General features: G+C 36.3%; 1 protein-coding gene across 1 annotated transcript; it reads left to right on the plus strand.

Annotated features, from left to right (window-relative positions):
* The first annotated feature begins 774 nt into the window (after nucleotides 1-774).
* Nucleotides 775-5,057, plus strand: LOC110868060 (protein NRT1/ PTR FAMILY 4.6). Its single transcript, XM_022117146.2, has 5 exons — nucleotides 775-839; nucleotides 951-1,062; nucleotides 1,134-1,351; nucleotides 2,442-2,873; nucleotides 4,008-5,057. The coding sequence occupies exons 1-5, from the start codon at nucleotides 837-839 to the stop codon at nucleotides 4,932-4,934; spliced, it is 1,692 nt and encodes a 563-aa protein (XP_021972838.1). The 5' UTR covers nucleotides 775-836; the 3' UTR covers nucleotides 4,935-5,057.
* Nucleotides 5,058-18,660: the final 13,603 nt, after the last annotated feature.

The raw sequence follows: 18,660 nt of genomic DNA on the forward strand, positions 1-18,660 counted from the left end.
TAACATTCGAGTCCCGCGGTGGACAATGATGTATATTTAGAGTAAATTAGGTTGATGTTAAAGAAAAATTGAACTTCTAGTCATGCGGTGGACAATGATGTACATTTAGAGTAAATTAGGTTGATGTTAAAGAAAAATTGAACTTCTTTTTAGATTCTCCAATAGCATGGTAACATGATTTTTTTTTTTTTTTTTTTTGAACGGTGAGAATCTTTAACTTGTAGTGAGAGAGATCTCACACCCTCCTAAACAGAGGGCCCTAACCCTGCTTTAGTCAGGCTATGTTGTCTTAATAGAATCCCCGAGAAACCATACCATCCATTGCCAGTGGTAGGGGTTTGCGCCGCCACAAGAGAGAATCTCTTTGGCATAACGCACGATGGACTTAAAACCCAGGGTGGCTCGGGCTCGAACTCTTGACCTAGGGTCTGAGAGAACTAGCCTTCATTGCCTTTATCTACCAAATATGGTACTAGTAGGGATTGAACTTGGGTCTCCAAGAAGAACCCAAGTCTTTCCAACCACTACACCCAAGTGATGGATGTCATACATAGAAAAATCGCTAGCATCATTTGACAAGGTATTCATGCCAACTATTGCTATTTACTAGTTAATTTTATTAATCTTCATTATACTAATAAGGATCTTTTAGAAACTATAATTTTGACCTCTAAAAAGCTAAGTACTTGGTTGCTTATGATGAGAAAAATGTCAATTTAAGAAGGCTATTGAGCACTATATATAAATAGATGCTCACTACAAACTTTTCTAGATGAGACTGTGAAAGTGATTTATGTTACAATCTTTCTTTCCTCCAAAGAGAGTGATCGATCGAAATGGTGAGTTCGATCATCATCTCTACTTGTTTACTTAACATATTCAACTAATTATGTTCTTGAAGTTGATACCTATATGTATTGCATTAGCTTTTTGTTGATTATGTTTTTTAGGAAGTTGAATCACAAGAACAATCCAATACATGGGAAGACTATGTGGACTGGAAGAAGAAACCAGCAATCAAAGGCCGCCATGGTGGCATGCTTGCAGCCTCCTTTGTGTTAGGTAAAGCCATGTTATAGATTAAATATCTTTTATGAAACTTAATTATAGTGGCTGTTAATTGTTGATTTTAGTTGTGGAGGTGATGGAGAGTTTGGCTTTCTTGGCAAATGCAAGCAACTTGGTTTTGTACTTGATACAACACATGCACTTTTCTCCTTCAAAAGCAGCAAATCATGTTACAAATTTTATGGGGACTGCTTTTCTTCTTGCTCTTCTTGGTGGTTTCTTATCAGATGCTTTCTTTACCACCTATCAAATCTACCTCACCAGTGCACTTGTTGAATTCTTGGTAAACATCTTTCTGTATTTGTATACAATGAAAAAGATAACGATAAAAGCTAAGCAACTAGTGGTAATGATAACATGATGTGAATAATGAAAGAATTTAAAAAATAGTGGTAATGATAAAATGTTAGTAATTACTAGACTATTCAAAGTAGATATAGAATAATGAACAACAAACATATTTAAAGATAAATGAGAAATCAAACAAAAACAATTATGGTAGATGAAAATTATTTGGTCATGAGGAGCAATGATGCTTTGACACTACGAAAAAATTCAAAAGAACTGAACTACTCTATTGCTAAATATTATTAAGATATTGAATAATTGAATACCATATCTCTTTATACATAAAAATTACAATGAAAATGGTAGTGTTAAAGCCAGCCAATGAATGATATTTGATGTAACGTTAATAATCATGTTATTATTCAAATTCATGTGTTATTCGTTTCATCACTACAAGAATTTGACTTTGTAGTGACGAGATCTATAGTGACGACATGGGTAGTCGATATAGAGAGGCTTTGTAGCGACAACATGTCTATAGAGTTTCTCAGCTTCTTAGCGACGCTTACTCTATGGCGACGACATGTTATCACTATAGTGCAAAAACAAATTTTTATTATATTTTATTTTGATTATTAAACGATAAATTTTTTTTGTTTATTTAGTGAATATTAAAATACTTCAATAAATGTTTTTTTTATTATTTTGTAAATATTTTCCACGACATACTTGTACGTCGCTACAAGGTCATCTACGGCGACAACACACATAGCGACAATATTGAGAACATAATATTGATCATATAGCCACGAGCCTATGGCCACGAACCTCATAGCGACATAAAATCGTCACTAGCTTTTAAAATTGTTGTCGCTATAGATTTAATTTCTTGTAGTTAGTGCCTAATTTGACAACATGATATATTTATTATTCAAAAACATCATAGATTGGTAAAGCAACAAAACTCTATTAATTATTAAAACTAAGTAGATTTATAAAAATGAAGAAAGACTTGAGACACATGTCAATAAACTTATACTGAATCATGACAATATTGTTTCACGTCACTAATGATGTTTGATTAGGGACTGGTGATACTAACAATACAAGCTCGTTCATCATCATTAAAGCCACCCGAGTGCAACCCAACGGTCCCATGTGAACAAGTGCACGGTGCCAAAGCTGCAATGCTGTTTTCAGGACTTTACTTGACCGCATTAGGTGTAGGAAGCATAAAAGGGTGTCTACCAGCACATGGTGCACAACAATTTGACGACAACACCATCAAGGGTAGAAAACAAATATCAACTTTCTTCAACTACTTCGTGGTTTGTCTTTCCTTTGGTGTTCTACTTGCTGTTACCTTCGTGGTTTGGATCGAAGACAACAAAGGATGGGAATGGGGTTTCGGAATTGCTACGTTGACGATTTTATCGTCTGTCCCGGTGTTCCTGGCTGGTTCTGGTTTTTATAGGAACAAGATCCCTTCTGGTAGTCCTCTCACCACAATTTTTAAGGTAACACACCTATTGCTATTTACACGTAGGGGTGTAAACGGGCCATGTCCCTTTGTGAGCTTTTTGAGACTGGGCCTTTAAAAGTTTAAATCTAGACCGGCATAAATGAGCTCGAACCTAAAAATAAGCTTATTTTGTAAATGATTTTGGGCCCTAGTTTCGCTTCTCGTGCTTAAGTAGGCTCACGAGACTATTATTTATATAAATTTAATTAATATTATATATTATCATCATTTTTGTTATATATAAAAGAGTAAATTACTATTTTGGCCTTTAAGGTTAGGCAGTTTAACCCTTTCGGCCAAAAATAAATCTATTGACATATTAGACCTTGAGGTTGTATTTTGTAACAACTTTGGCCCTTAACACTAACGATGTTACTTTTCTCTGTTAAGTGTAAGGGTATTTTGCTCCTTTTACACCTTAGGGAGGGGTTGTTTATGTACATTATAAAGTTTTTTTAAATATTTAAGGAGTTATTTATGTAATTACTCAAATTAACAAAAACCAAACCACAATCTCATTCTTCTTTCTTTAATTTGTATATATTAGAAAAATGCATTTGTTCATAACTTCAAATTTTTACTTTTTAAACTTTTTATTGTTATTTTTACGATGATTATTTATAAAAGTCGTTTTAAATATACAATCACACAGATACTCTTACACTTAACAGAAAAAAGTAACATAGTCAATGTTAAAAATTAAAACCATTACAAAATACAACATCAGGACCCTGATGTGTCAAAAGAATCCTTTTTGGGCTGATAGAGTTATATTGACTAAACCTCAGGGGCCAAAATACTAATGTACTCTATATAAAATTATTAAAATAACTAAATCTATATGTTATTGATTATAAAAATAATTAGAAAGTAAATTAATAAAATCATTAATAAATAATAGACGAGCCGTCCCCAAGTTTCAAAAATTACTCATGATTCAAGGTCGAGTTTGTAAAGTTAGCGAGCTTGGAAAATTGCTGATGGACCAAGCTCCAGCTTTAAAAGTAGAGCTCGAAATGACCCAAGCTTGATCAACTTAAAAGATTGCTTACCAGTTGAGCTCAAGCTTTAGATAGATGACTCGAATGCTCGAGTCACACATAATATGAACTGGTTAAAATTGATGCAGGTACTGATTGGAGCCATCTTAAACAAATCATTGTCCCCAAATAACACTGAACAACAACAACAGCAAGAAACTGTCACAAAGGATGTCAACCAAACCGAAACCTTGTCATCAAATCTCAAATTCTTAAACAATGCAGCAACAAACAAACCACCCTACAACTTCCTCAAATGCTCGATCAAACAAGTCGAAGACGTCAAAACCATTCTCCGAGTCCTCCCAATATTCGGTTGCACCATCATGCTCAACTGTTGCATAGCTCAACTCTCTACATTCTCCATCCAACAAGCCTCAACAATGAACACAAAAATTGGGTCACTAAAAGTTCCACCAGCCTCCCTACCCGTTTTTCCGGTTTTGTTCATCATATTCCTTGCCCCATTTTATGATCACATCATAACACCAGTTGCGCGTAAAGCTACAAAGTCAGAAACCGGTGTTTCACATCTACAACGTATTGGAATCGGTTTATTTCTATCGATAATGGCCATGGCGGTCGCTGCTCTAGTCGAGATTAAACGCAAGCGGGTTGCTAATGGTAGCCGGCTCGGCTTACAAGAGCCGTTACCGATTACGTTTTTGTGGATTGCCTTCCAGTTCTTGTTTCTTGGGTCGGCTGATCTTTTCACGTTAGCGGGGTCGATGGAGTTTTTTTTCGTGGAAGTTTCGGCGAATATGAGGTCTTTAGCGATGTCGTTATCGTTCGCTTCGTTGGCTATGGGTTACTATTTGAGTACCGTGATTGTGTCGGTGGTGAATAGCGTCACCGCGGTCTCTGGCCGCGGTGGATGGTTGTCTGGACGGGACTTGAACCATTACCATTTAGAGAGGTTTTATTGGTTGATGTGTATTTTGAGTGCATTGAATTTCCTGCATTATTTGTTTTGGGCTAACCGGTACAAGTATCAATCTCGAGGGGCTAAATCTTGAATTATGGATACGTTGAAGGTGTATTGAAGAAACTGTTATAAAAATAAGTTATTTGCATGTCATATTTGTAGGAGTACATTGAAACTCATCTTATTTACATGTTTTATTTGTAAGAGTACATTGAAACTCATCTATTATACAAATTAAATAGTTTTTAAGAACATTTATGAATTATAAATCGATAGTTGATTAATAATGTAATAAATTAAATAGTTTGTAAGAACATTTATGAATTATAAATCCATAATTGATTAATAATGTAATATTGTTTCCTTGACTTTTTTAAGTTAAGAAATACTTAGACTTTTTTAAATTAAAAAATAGAGTAAAAGTAAACTGCCAAAATGGTCCCTGAGATTTGGTCATATTTGCCACGTTAGTTCAAAACTCAAACCTTTTGAATCTGTGTCCCTGTGATTTCACTTTTGTTGCCATTTTCATCCAAAATCAAAATCTGTTCAGATTTTTCAATTAACATCCAGCTTTTTTGTCTTTTTCCTCTATTTTAATGTAGGGCAAAATGGTTTTTTAACGTTTTGTTATAACAAATTAAAAAATCTGACCATTTTGCCATTCATTAAAAGGGATGAAAAAAACAAAAAAAAAACTTGATGTTTACTGAAAAATCTAACAACATTTTGATTTTGGATGAAAATGACAACAAAACTGAAACCACATAGACTCAGATTCAAAATATTTGAATTTTAGACTAAAATGTCAAAAGTAACCAAATCTTAGAGACTATTTTGACATGTTACTCTTAAAAATAAGAATATCAAGTGAAATAAGGAAAATGGCGAAAATAATTTTAAATCCATAAAATTATGACATGTGATTCAGTTAGTTATATATTAGGCGTAGATTTTCGGTATTTGCTTATATAAAGTGTAAAGTCCCAATTTATCCGTTGTGGTTTGACAATATATTCATTTCAATCTTTTTTTTTTTTTACCTTTTTTGTTCAAAGTTTGATTTTTGTAACAAGTATAGTCCAGTACACTAACTCCATCTGATTTTTATTTATTAACTTTCTTCTAAAATTCCAAAATACCTTTGTATATAAATAACACAAAAAATACAAAAATAATACATAAAATACCAAACGTCCATTTTATCAAACCATAAAGTTTCTCTTTTTTTCTCCCGAGAAAACGAACCCCCGCCACCCTCCACCTCCCTAAAATTTTCGGTCGGCCATGAACTTGTGTCAGTGGCGGAGCTAGTGTATTAGGAGTAGCATGGGCTACCCCTCAAGCTCAACCCCATATTCACATTGTTTTCGTAGTTTAAAAAAAACGTTTTTATACAAAGGATACCCCTGATCCTCAAAAAAAAATTGGGATGCTCCTGAATTTTTGTGCTAGCTCCGCCACTGACTTGTATTACAATTAGTGAGACGTTGCGCACTATCAGATTTGTAAAATCAACTCAATGAAGCAAATTTGTGTGACTTATGAATAAAGATATATTTATGGGTGTGTTTTTGTGTACTTGGGTTGGAATCGAGTAGAACCAGGTAAAAAGTTTGAAATAAAAGCGCTCCGCATCCAATTTCAAACATCTAAGGGTTTATTTTGAGATCACTCGAGAAAAAATATTTAAAATTCTAATGTTTTACGTGTCTAAGATGTTTGATGAGCTGCCTATTACATGTTTTGTTTAGCAGTTTTACAAGTAGATTCTACCAAACTATAGAAGTGATGATAAGTAATTGGTAGTACTATACTATAACATTGAATGGAAGTGTGGACTTTGGTTGGGTGTGGTCGTGTACTTGTTTTAAGGAGACAATATAGCTTTTAAATTCCAGAAGCTTTTATGTGTGTGTGTGTGTTTCCATGACAAATACGAGCTTATTACTTTTTTCTTTTGTACAAACGTTGTACTTTTTCAAGTTCTCAGAAGAAGGAAAACATGAAGTGTTGTGTCATTTTAGAGTAATTTACCATCAACATACCACATGTTATATATAATGGGCTCGGTATTTAGACTTGGGCTCCATTTGGTCTATTGGGCTTGACCTAATTTCTTCTCTTTTAAAAGAGAGGACCATTTTTTTTTATTTTAGAATAACTAACTTACACGTCTACCTTTCTTACATAGTTTTCATGCATACATACATGCCATACACTTTCATACCCGGTGAGACCGACTTGAAAGTTTTTGGTGTGTGTAGCATTATCTATGATTAGAACGATAAAGACTCATTCTTACCCGATAAAACAAGAGTAACGAAAGTATAGACACCACATGTGCCATCAGGTTAAAGCAGAAGTGTCAAGCGTCTCTTGTGACCCACGGGCAAGTATTCCAATCATTTTTATAAAGAATTTTATTGTCACTTTTGGTTCAATAAGTATTTCATGATTATATTCCTTGGAAAACTTGGACTCAAAAAAAACCATTAAAAAGTATACAAAGTTTTGTTGCTAAAAATCAAATCACTTAAAGAATATGCATACAGTTTAATCTTGGCCCTTGCTAACCAACCACCCACCCACCTATCTTGTGAAGCCCTTGACTTAAGGTGGAGTTGTTTTTTGTCAAAGATATTGAAGATAATATCATGTTTTAGGTACCTATCACTCTCTTAATTCAAGTTCGGTGACCAATTGAGTCCATTTTTTTAGAATAATATCATACAAAATCTATTAACTCTTAGTTATGCATACAAAAGATGTTCATACTCTGAAAGTTTGATATTAATATAAGGTATAACTTATTTCATTTTGTTCTCATTTTTAGAACCATAACAACTTCGTTGGAATATTAGATCCATGAATGTGAGTTTACCTAATGAAATAATAGATGTTCCATTCTTTGTATAGAACATTATACACTTGGTTTGTTGCCATTTAAAAAAAAAAAAAAAAAAGAAAGAAAGAAACTTGGCTTGTACATTTGATGTGTTATTACTTTGGTATCATGACATGTGTGCATTATTTACCACATGAACGTTGTCTCATTAGTATTGATTACTTTCAATATAAATTCATATCATCTCCATCAACAATAATGTTTTCCATTTAAAATATTACTTTTATCACATTTTCACCAAGTTTAAAAATAAAAATTTATTTTATGTAATTCATTTACAAATACGTTTTTTTGAATGGCGTTTTTCAAATACCTAGTATATCATTTTAACGACTTAAACTACACCAAATCCGTCGAGACGGGGCTCGAACTAATATCTTAACTATAATGACTTTGTCAATTAGACCTAACCCCCACCCGTAATACCTCGTATATAAAACAAACTAAATGAATTTAATATTTAAAATATAGTTAATTTGTTCAGAAAAAAAATATAGTTAATGAGATTTTAGTGTAAAACCAGACAATAGATTTTTAATAAACTTAGAATATACGCATGTCGTTTAAAGAGAAGATCAGAGATTCAAACATAAACAATGAAATATTTGGTGTAAATTGTAAAGTATACTAAGGTAAGGGGCTGTTTGACAACTTCTGAATAGTTAGGTGCTGAATTAGTAAGATGTCTAAACCATTAAGTGTTGAATCAGTAAGAGGTCTAAATCATTAAGAGCCAGTATAATGCTTAACATTTCAAAGGCAAATGTTTGGCCAATTTAGATTAGAGGTCTTAAACATTCAAACTCAGTATAATACTTAACCATTCAGAGGTAAATATCTGAACCATTCAGACATAAACAAACAGTCCCTAAGATTTATAAGCCGTTAAATAAAAAACAATAAAGAATAAGAAATAATTTAAAAAATAAGATGAAAGAAACTGAATGTGCACGGCATCTTAGCGGGATAGACGAAAAGTTTTCACGCGCGTGGCTGAAGTTGCTCATAGTTGTCCGACACGTCACCCTTACATGTGGGTCCCACATCCACTTTTTTTTCCTCTCTCCTGCCCTAACTGACCTACAGTTTTCTTTCTCGCAGCACCCCTACTTTCTGTTGGGTCAAGGGTATAGTTGGGAATATGTGCTCCTGCCCGTATTCTTCGGGCATATCTTATTTTTTGCTTTTTGCTAATCTTCGATTCTAAAATTTACAGTATCTATTTTGGATATTTGCAATTTACCCCCTAGAAGTGTGAAGCAAAATCAAAAGCTTCCTTATCTTTTTAAGTAAAACTAGCAATAAGACCTGCGTGTGTTGCGGTGCAGGTACATCGTAAACATTGAATGTATTAGCCCAAACATTATTTGATGCGTTAACCATATGAAAACACGTATTTCGACGTATCTGATGAACTCAATGTAACCTATATAAGCATTGCGATTGGATCAAAAAATAAAGTAAATCAAATTTTGTACCGTACAAAATATAAAGTAAATCAAATTTTGTACCATACAATCATAAAGTATTATATGTGACCCAGATTTATATATAGAAAATGTAACGGGTCTAATTGAAAAGTTGACAAGTATAATCAAAAGAGATTAGTTAAAGCTTTTAAAAAAGGAAAAAAAAAAACCTTAATATTTTTTTTTAGCGACAAAATTTATCTAGTAGTTTATTATTATAATTGAACAAACTCAATACGATTACAAACTAATGGTAGGTAGACGAGCAACAAGCTGCGCCGCTACCCCTTTCTGAATAGCAAACCCTACCCTGCTAAACACAAAATTCTGCCCCTTAACATGTGCGGTGTTACTGCTTACCACCTGTTGAACCCGCTTAAGGAACCGCACCGCGTCAGGGGCGAGAGCGCCAAATGTATCGAAAGCGAACGGGACGAACACGTGCTGATTCTCGATGCAAGCTTTTTCGTGTTTAGCTACTTTGCCCGCCTCTGCCTTGGTAATCGCATGTCCCGCCACAAACCCGTGGTCCCTTAACCCAACGAGGGGAGACACACCTGTCAAATCGACACACGCGTGTTTCCCTCCTTCCCATCCAAAAACAAGAATGTCCGCGGGCCGTAGCGTAGATCTCCCTTCTAATGGATCAGTCAAGAAGTTCACCGGAGCTTCCTTTTTTGCCGAGATCCCTGCTCGCTTAAGGACATCATACAGCACATCTCGAACTAAATCATGTCGATACTTAAAGCCCGGTAATTCTTTGCAATGTACTGCATGCTCCCCAAAAGAATCCAAGCAACACTTCCGACATACAGGACACGGGTCATCAGCCGGGAACAGGGGTATCATTAAACGGTACTTGAGGATAGCCCGGTATTCCACAGCCGACATACATTGCCCTAAACCTTCGATAGGAACAACAGACAGGAAATCCTGAGCATGGGGGGCTCGCAAACACTCAAACACGGCTCGCTGACGAGGGGAAAAGGCAAACGTCTCTTCAACTGTCTAGACGATTTCACCATATAAGGCATTCGCCAGAATTTTCTGGGCTTTAATGGGATAAAATAATCACGAAAACATATTATATTTGACCTAACTCGTTTTATAACTCGTTTCATTCTGTTCATAAAAATGGTTCGGACAAAGTAGAGTGTGTCGTATCTCCGAATGAAGCAATTAACACAGAAGTGGAGGCGACTTTAAGAGTGGGGATTCTGCTGGGATCTCAATTGCAGAATGAAAGAGTGTTGGTTCATGAAGCTATCGAAGGTGAAGGTTTACAAATGGGTTTTAAATGAATTTCCTCTCGTTGAATATTAGGGGATTGAGGGTCTCGGGTAAAGCTTCGTGGTCTAGGGGGCTGAGAAAAAAACATGGGGTGGAGTTTATGTGTCTTCAAGAATCGAAGGTGTCGGATATTACTAATCAGGAGGTTATTTCTCTTTGGGGTGATGGGGTGTCGATTTTGATTATGTTGATGCGAGCGGTAGATAGGGGGGCTGGTGAATATCTGGAATCCAAAGGTTTTTAAAAAGACTTCCTCCATTCAGAACAAGAATTTTCTGGTCACCTCAGGTACGTTTGTCGCAGACGGTTCTCTTATTAATATTATTAATGTCTACGCTCCTCAGCGAGCGGGGGCTAAAAAAAGGCTGTGGGATGATCTTACGGTTGTGGTGAGGGGTAGTAGTGGTTTGTCGATTCTTGTGGGTGATTTTAATGCGGTCCATTCCCGGAGGAACGCAGGAACTCGGTTTTTAATATTGGTGTTGCAGCTGACTTTAACAGGTTTATTGATGAGTTAGGCCTCTTGGAATATTTTATGAGGGGTTTTAAGTACACTTTTTTGGCTGGTAAAGGGGTTGATCATAAGATGAGCAAGATAGATAGGATTTTGGTTTGCAACGGTTTTTTCAATAGATGGCCGTCAGCATGTTTAAGGGCATTACCTAGAGCGCTTTCGGACCATTGTCCCCTGCTTTTAAATGTGGTTGATACTAATTTCGGGCCAAAACTTTTAGATGGTTTAACTCGTGGCTTAGCAGGAAAGATTGTGAACAGGTTGTGACGGATACGTTAACTGATATTGTTGTTCAAGGTAAGCCGGATGAAGTTTTGAACGCTAAGTTTAGGATATTGAGAAATCGTCTTAAAGAGTGGTGGAAGGAAGTCATTAAAAAGGAAGGGGAACAGATGATCAAATATAAGGAAGAAATGGAAGAATTGGAAAGGGTTTTGGAGAGTAGGGATTTAAGAGGAGGAGGAAGTATGGGTCTTAGAAGAATGTCGTAAAGGGGTTGGGTTTTTAAATCTTTGCCAAAATAGAGATTTAAAACAAAAATCTAGAGTGAGGTGGGCGATAGATGGTGATGAGAACTCGACTTTCTTTCATGGGATTGTTAATGGGAGAAAGGCGTCTAACTCGATCCCGGGGCTTATGGTTGAAGGGGTTTGGATTTCGAAACCGTCTTTGGTTAAAAAGACAGTGTTCGGCCACTTTAGAAGACATTTTGCAGAAGTTAAGAAGGTTAGGCCTGCAGTTAGATGTGATAATATGAAGCGCCTTTCAGTGGAGGATGGTGATAATCTGATTCGGAGGTTTTCCACAGAGGAGATTAAGGAAGCGGTTTTTGATTGTGGTTCCGACAGAGCCCCGGGTCCGGACGGTTTCAATTTCAGATTTGTGAAGTTTTTTTTGGAGCCGGTTAGAAGAGGATTTCATTAAGTTATTTGATCATTTTCATGAGCATGGGGCGTTTAGTAGAGGGTGTAGCTCATCTTTTATTACTTTGATTCCCAAATCTAAAACTCCGGTGGGTTTGTCAGATTATAGACCCATTACCTTAGTGGAGATTATTAGTAAAGTCATTTCCAAGGTCCTTGCTAGTCGTATGAAGGGCGTTTTGGAAAAGACTATTTCGGGGACTCAGTCAGCATTCCTCAAGGGGAGATTTATTTTAGATGGTCCGCTTTTGATCAATGAGACTATTGGATAAACACGGGAAAGAGGGCGTTTTTATTGAAGTTAGATTTTGAAAAGGCGTATGATAATGTGAACTGGGGTTTTTTATTGTCTTCTTTGGATAATATGGGATTTCCGGGTAGATGGTGTTCTTGGGTCAAGGGTATTCTTGAATCGGCCCGTTCGGCGGTTTTGGTTAACGGGTCCCCCACGTTTGAGTTCCAATGTGAAAAAGGGGTTCGACAGGGTGACCCGTTATCTCCCTTTCTTTTCTTGGTTGTCATGGAGGTGCTTCATTGTTTTATAGATAAAGCGATTGGATTGGGAGAATTTAAAGGTGTTGATATAGGGAGCGGGGATAAGACGATATCCCACCTGTTCTATGCGGACGATGCATTGATCGTTGGAGATGGTCTAAGAGTAATGTGGATTAGGTTGCCAGAATTCTTCGTGTGTTTCATATGTGTTCAGGTTTGAAAATTAATTTACATAAATCCTATATTTATGGTATTGGTGTGATTGATACAGAAGTGGAGAGCTTGGCAACTCTTCTTGGGTGTAGGGTGGGTTCTTTGCCTTTTGATTATTTGGGGATTCGGGTCGGGGCCAATATGAACCGGGTTTGCCATTGGAATACGGTCCTTGAAACCATTCAAAACAGGCTTTCTTCTTGGAAGGCGAAGACTTTATCTATGGGGGGTAGGTTGACTCTTATAAAGTCGGTTATTTCGAGTTTACCAATTTACTATTTATCCCTCTATAAGGCTCCAGTACTTGTACTTGTATTGGAACAAATGGAGAGATTTATGAGGAATTTTTTGTGGGCCGGCTCGGATGATATAAAAAAGTTTCATTGGGTTGCTTGGGATGACATTACTAAAACCAAAAAAGAAAGAGGGTTGGGTATTTCAAGGATGGTGGATGTTAATTTGGCGCTTCTAGCTAAATGGGCTTGGAGATTTTCTTTAGAGGTAAATTCTAAAGGGAGAGGCATCATTGAAGCGATACATGGTGGTAGGGGCCTGTGGAGCTTTCTCCCGGTCAAGAGATCTATTCCGGGTTGCTGGAAGTCTATCGTTAATGTATTGGATAAAGTCCGTCTCCCGGATAAGTCTTTGCACCAAATGATTAAAGGGACGGTTGGGAATGGGACCGTTGTTCGTTTTTGGTTTGATATTTGGATTGGCGATGTGACCTTGAAGAACAGATGGCCTTGCTTATATAGTTTAGATCGAAACAAATGGTGTAGGGTCATCGACCGGTTTAAACCGAATGGGGTAGGGCTGCTGTTTGCAGGTAATTGTAGGAGACAACCTAGATCAGTTGAAGAATTATCAGAGATGCAGGATCTGGTGCGTCTCTTACACGGGTTTAAACTTACCGATAGAGAAGACAGGTGGGTGTGGAATGATGGGGCTAAGGGTCCTTTCTCGGTGGCCGATTGTAAAAGAATTTTAAAAACTAATGTTCCAGCGGTTAATGGGTTCTCTTTGAAGTGGGAAGCTTGGGTCCCGTTAAAAATCAATCTTCTTTCGTGGCGGGCCGGTAGGTATAAACTGCCTACTCGGGTGGCGTTGATACGACGAAGAGTCAACATTCCAGATTCACTATGTCCTTTTTGCAGCCTGTGTGACGAAGACGTTAATCACTTGATGGTCGGGTGTGGTCTCGCATACGGCGTGTGGAGTTCGATATGCAAGTGGTGTAAGTTAGACCCATTCTTTGCTTATGATTATGACGATGTGTTAAAGTTATATAAAAATGTACATGCTGGCAAGTGGCGGAAAAAGATCGTTAAAGGCATTGTAATGACTACGGCTTGGGCTATTTGGAACGCTAGGAATGAGAAGATATTTCGAAACAAAGGTATCAAAGTGGCGGATGTCGTGGCTGAGGTGAAGTCCAAGACTTTTTTATGGCTAAAGTATAGGTGGAAATATAAAGACATTGTTTGGAATGATTGGGCTTCCTATCCGTTGTACATGTGTATTTAGTCTTGGCGGTTCTCGGTTTTGAGAGCTTGCCGTTTTTTAATGAAAGTTAATGTTCAAAAAAAAAAACATACACCAACTTGAATTTATACCGAAACGTTCATAAAAATATGCATGTAAAAATGGTTTTTTAATTTAAACGAAAATGTATTATATTTAACCTAACTCGTTTCCAGGAAAGTTTACGTCGAAATGTATGTAAATCGAATTTATACCGACACGTACATAAAAATATGCACGTAAAAAATAGATTTCCTTAAGTAAATGAGGTATAGCAGTAAAGTCGAAATAAATTATTAGTAAAAAACTTAATAGGTTAAATACATTCGTAAAATCGTGTCAAGTAGCACTAATGCCACACCACTGCCAGTGACCACCAACATTAGAAGAGCTCGTAAAAATAAGATAAGTAAAAAATAACACCAAACGAAAAACAGACGTAAAATCGTTGAACCACGCACGCCCGTTGCTGCGTGTTAATGCGAAGAAACCAGACATAAATATAAAAGGTAGAAAAGAATAACTAAGTCGATCTACGACCATGCGTTGCGACGAACTTGTCAACGGAGAAAAATAGACGCATTGTGATTGGCCTGTCAAACGAGAAAAAACAGACGAAAAAACGTTGAACCTCACACGTACATTGCGTCGTGTTAACTCGTAAAATTTAGAACGAAACGTAAATCGAAAAAATTGCGAAAGATGAAAAGTAGGGGGACAAAAATTGAAAATTAAAAAGTGTTGAGGTTGAATTGCAAAAGATAAAAAGCTTTTGATTAAAAGTAAATAGTCAAAGGGGTTGCAAACGAGAAAATGCAAAAGATAAAAAACTTTGAGTTAAAAATGTAAAATGCAATTTTTTTCTTAAATACTCCGAATACATATACATATGTTACAACACATAATCCAACAAAATGTTAATAATTTAGAGTTTGGAAATTAGATTCTAATAATATTCGTGAGGGTGCTAATAGGGTTGCAAACGAATCGAATGATCACGAACAAAACCTTGTTTATGTTCGTTTGTTAATAAATGTATGTATTCATGAACTATTCATGAACATTTATCGAACGAGATTTTATGTTTGTTAAGGAAATAAACGTTGATGAATACAAATGAGCACAAACTAATGTTGATGAACACAATTGGAAACAAACGAACACAAATAAGTGTTCATGAACAGAATATATAATACACTGACACTTATCAAATATTTATATGTTGGAATTTTTAAATAAAATATAAAAATTAAAAGCACTAATGAACTATCGAACACAAACGAACACATTACCAAACGTTCACGAACATAAATGAACAAACGCGAACTCTATTCATGTTCGTTCATTTAACTAAACGAATGAAATTTCTTTTTGTGTTTGTTTGTTTACTAAACGAATGAACACAGACGAACTTCTCGCCGAACGGTTCACGAACTGTTCGTTGAACGTTTGGTTCGTTTGTAGCCCTAGGTGTTAAACAAGTTTGTGGGTTGTCGGGTCAAATGGTCTAACACAACACAAACCAAAGTATTTGATATGTGACTGAACACAACATGAACCCTAAATCATGTTAGACGTACAAATTCAAACACCACATGAGTATTCACGGATTAATACATGCACCGATTAGGGTTGTTTGTGACAGAATTAGGTTTACGACGCCGGTTGGTAAGACGGTGGCGACAACGAGTACTTCCGATGTGAAATGTAAGGTGGATCTTAGGATCAAGATCTGGAAATGGACGGTTTGAGATTTTATTAATTTGTTTCGGTGGTTATCTTTAAATAATACATACATAGGGTAGGGGACCGCTAAAATGAAAATCACCTCCAGTTGTAAGAACCGCGGGAACCACTTTCTGGCCATTAGATCAAGTAGATGGATGGATAAGATTAAAAGTATTTAAAAATAATATTAAGTATTTTTTGTCTTATTATGTCTTTAATATTATAATCCAAAAGGGTATTTAAGTAAAATTACACTATTTTGTCTTTTTGTCTTTATTGTTTTTTATTACTTTTTGGTATTATTATTATTATATTTAATATTTATTTTTTAAACATAGTTTTTTTATTAAAACATTTTCAAATTCAGATTTATTCACTGATTTTTACGTTTAACGTTTTACGTTTTTACGCCCGGCCTTTTCACGCCTCGTTTTTTGACGCGCCATTTTTACGCCCGGCTTTTTCATGCGTCATTTTTTCAACGCGTCGTTTTTACGATTTACGCCCCGGTTTTTTACGTTAACGTTATTTACGTCTTACGCGTCGGTTTTTTACGTTTTTCGCCCCGGTTTTTTACGTTAACGTTATTTACGTTTTACGCGCTGGTTTTCTACGTTTTACGTGCCGGTTTTTTACGTTTTTACGTTTTACGCGCCGGTTTTTTACGTTTTACGCGCTGGTTTTTTACGTTAACGTTTTTTTACGTTTTACGCGCCGGTTTTTTACGTTAACGTTTTTTTACGTTTTACGCGCCGGTTTTTTACGTTAACGTTTTTTTACGTTTTACGCGCCGGTTTTTTACGTTTTCCGAAAAAAAATTTACGTTTTACGTTTTACGAAAAACTTTTTACGTTTTACGTAAAACTTTTTACGTTTTACGTAAAACTTTTTACGTTTTACGTAAAACTTTTTACGTTTTACGTTAAAAAGTTTACGGTTTGACTTTTTTTTTACAAAAACTTTTTTACACAAAAACGAACGCACCCAGAAAATCGTTACTCGGTAGGTGTCTCAGATAGTTTGCTATCATCATCGACGCCTCAAAAAAATATAAAAACCCAACAAACAAAAATCAAAAAGAACGAGTGGATTCTTGAAAAGTTTTGGCTCAGATTTCCCGATAATCAGAGGCTGCAAAGTGGGGTTGCGGGTTCAAAAACCTACCCTCCACCATCTTTGCCGCGCCATCGTCCGTTTTTTTTTTTTTTTTTTTTTTTGCATCATCACCGCCGATTCAATAAGGCACCAGATTCAACCGATTTAAACATTCAAAAGGAAACATGAACATCATTCAAACCCAGAAGGAAACATGAACATCATTCAAACAAAACCCAGCAAAAGGTAACCTGTTCAAACATTCAAAAAATTCACAAATCACCATCGATCATATTAAAACCCACAGAAGGAACATGAACATCATTCAAACAAAACATGAACATGAACATCATTCAAACAAAACACAGCAAAAGGAACATGAACATCACTCAACATATCAAAACCCACTTCAACCACTGTTTTTTTACAAAACCCACCAAAATAATCAAAATCCACCAAACTTCAAGCAGAAAAAAACCCAAAATTTTTGAATCAAAGAACCCCAATCAAAACAGAAACAAAACGAACCTTTGGGCAAATCATCAAGAATCACAAAAAGACCCAAAATTCAAGAACACCAATCGGTTCGTTTTCAGGCGATGGGGGCCGACCAACCACCTCGCACAACCGTCTCCCCACAAAACCACCACCGCCTTTCGCCTTTGCACAACTCCCACCAAACCACCGCCCCCACCACCGCCTTCCGCCTTTGTTTGGGGCCACCGGTTCAGATCTGAGCAACCCTAACCCATTTCTAACCACTGCCGCCACACCCGTTCAGATCTGAGCAACCCCCCATAAAGTTTGACGGTGAAACGAAGAGAGAGAAAGTAGAAAGAGGGGGTAGCCGGGTGGTAGTAGTGATCAGATGGCGGTGAAGCAAAAATAGACAGAGTTTACCGGACGTGTGGCCGGAGAAGGAAAGGGTACGGGGGGGAGGGGCGGCATAAACCAATCACCACCACTATTCTCTGAGCCCCGGGGTTGTCGGTGTGCATGTCCGTCGCCAGAAGCCGCTACAAACAGAGAAGAGGGGGTGGCCAAGGGGAGAGAAGATGGTGGTGAATGAAGTTTGGGAGAGAGAGAAATGAACAACTTTTTTTTGGGGGGGGGGTGATGATTTATGTCTGCAAGTCAGACTAAAATGACATATGACAGGTTTTAAGTAAATGACCAATATACCCTTTGAGGTGGTAAAATCTGATTGGTGGAGAGTGGTTCTCGCGGTTCTTACAACTGGGTGTGATTTTCATTTTAGCGGCCCCCTACATACATATACATATTATATATACACACATATTAACTAATTAACTATTCTTTTTTTTATTTATTATAATATATATTTATTATAACAAAGTTTTAACTTTGTTAGTATTAAAGGAAGAAAGATGTACTAAGTTTTTCACATAAAGGACTATGACTGTAATTATTAAAGTTAAAGGCTATCTATTCCAATTCAATACATGTAGGTATAAATATGGTCACATAAAACATTTAAGAAATGTACGTATAAATAAACGATTCACATCCATTCTATATATTTCTATAACTTTGGTGGCGTGAATGTCACTTTTTTTAAAGATAGGGTCTACTTGAAAATCACACAATCTACTGTTACATCTCTCTTTATCTCTCTCTAGGTTAGTATAATTCCTTTAAAT

This window comes from Helianthus annuus, chromosome 17 (assembly GCF_002127325.2).
Source record: "Helianthus annuus cultivar XRQ/B chromosome 17, HanXRQr2.0-SUNRISE, whole genome shotgun sequence".
Classification (NCBI taxonomy): domain Eukaryota; kingdom Viridiplantae; phylum Streptophyta; class Magnoliopsida; order Asterales; family Asteraceae; genus Helianthus; species Helianthus annuus.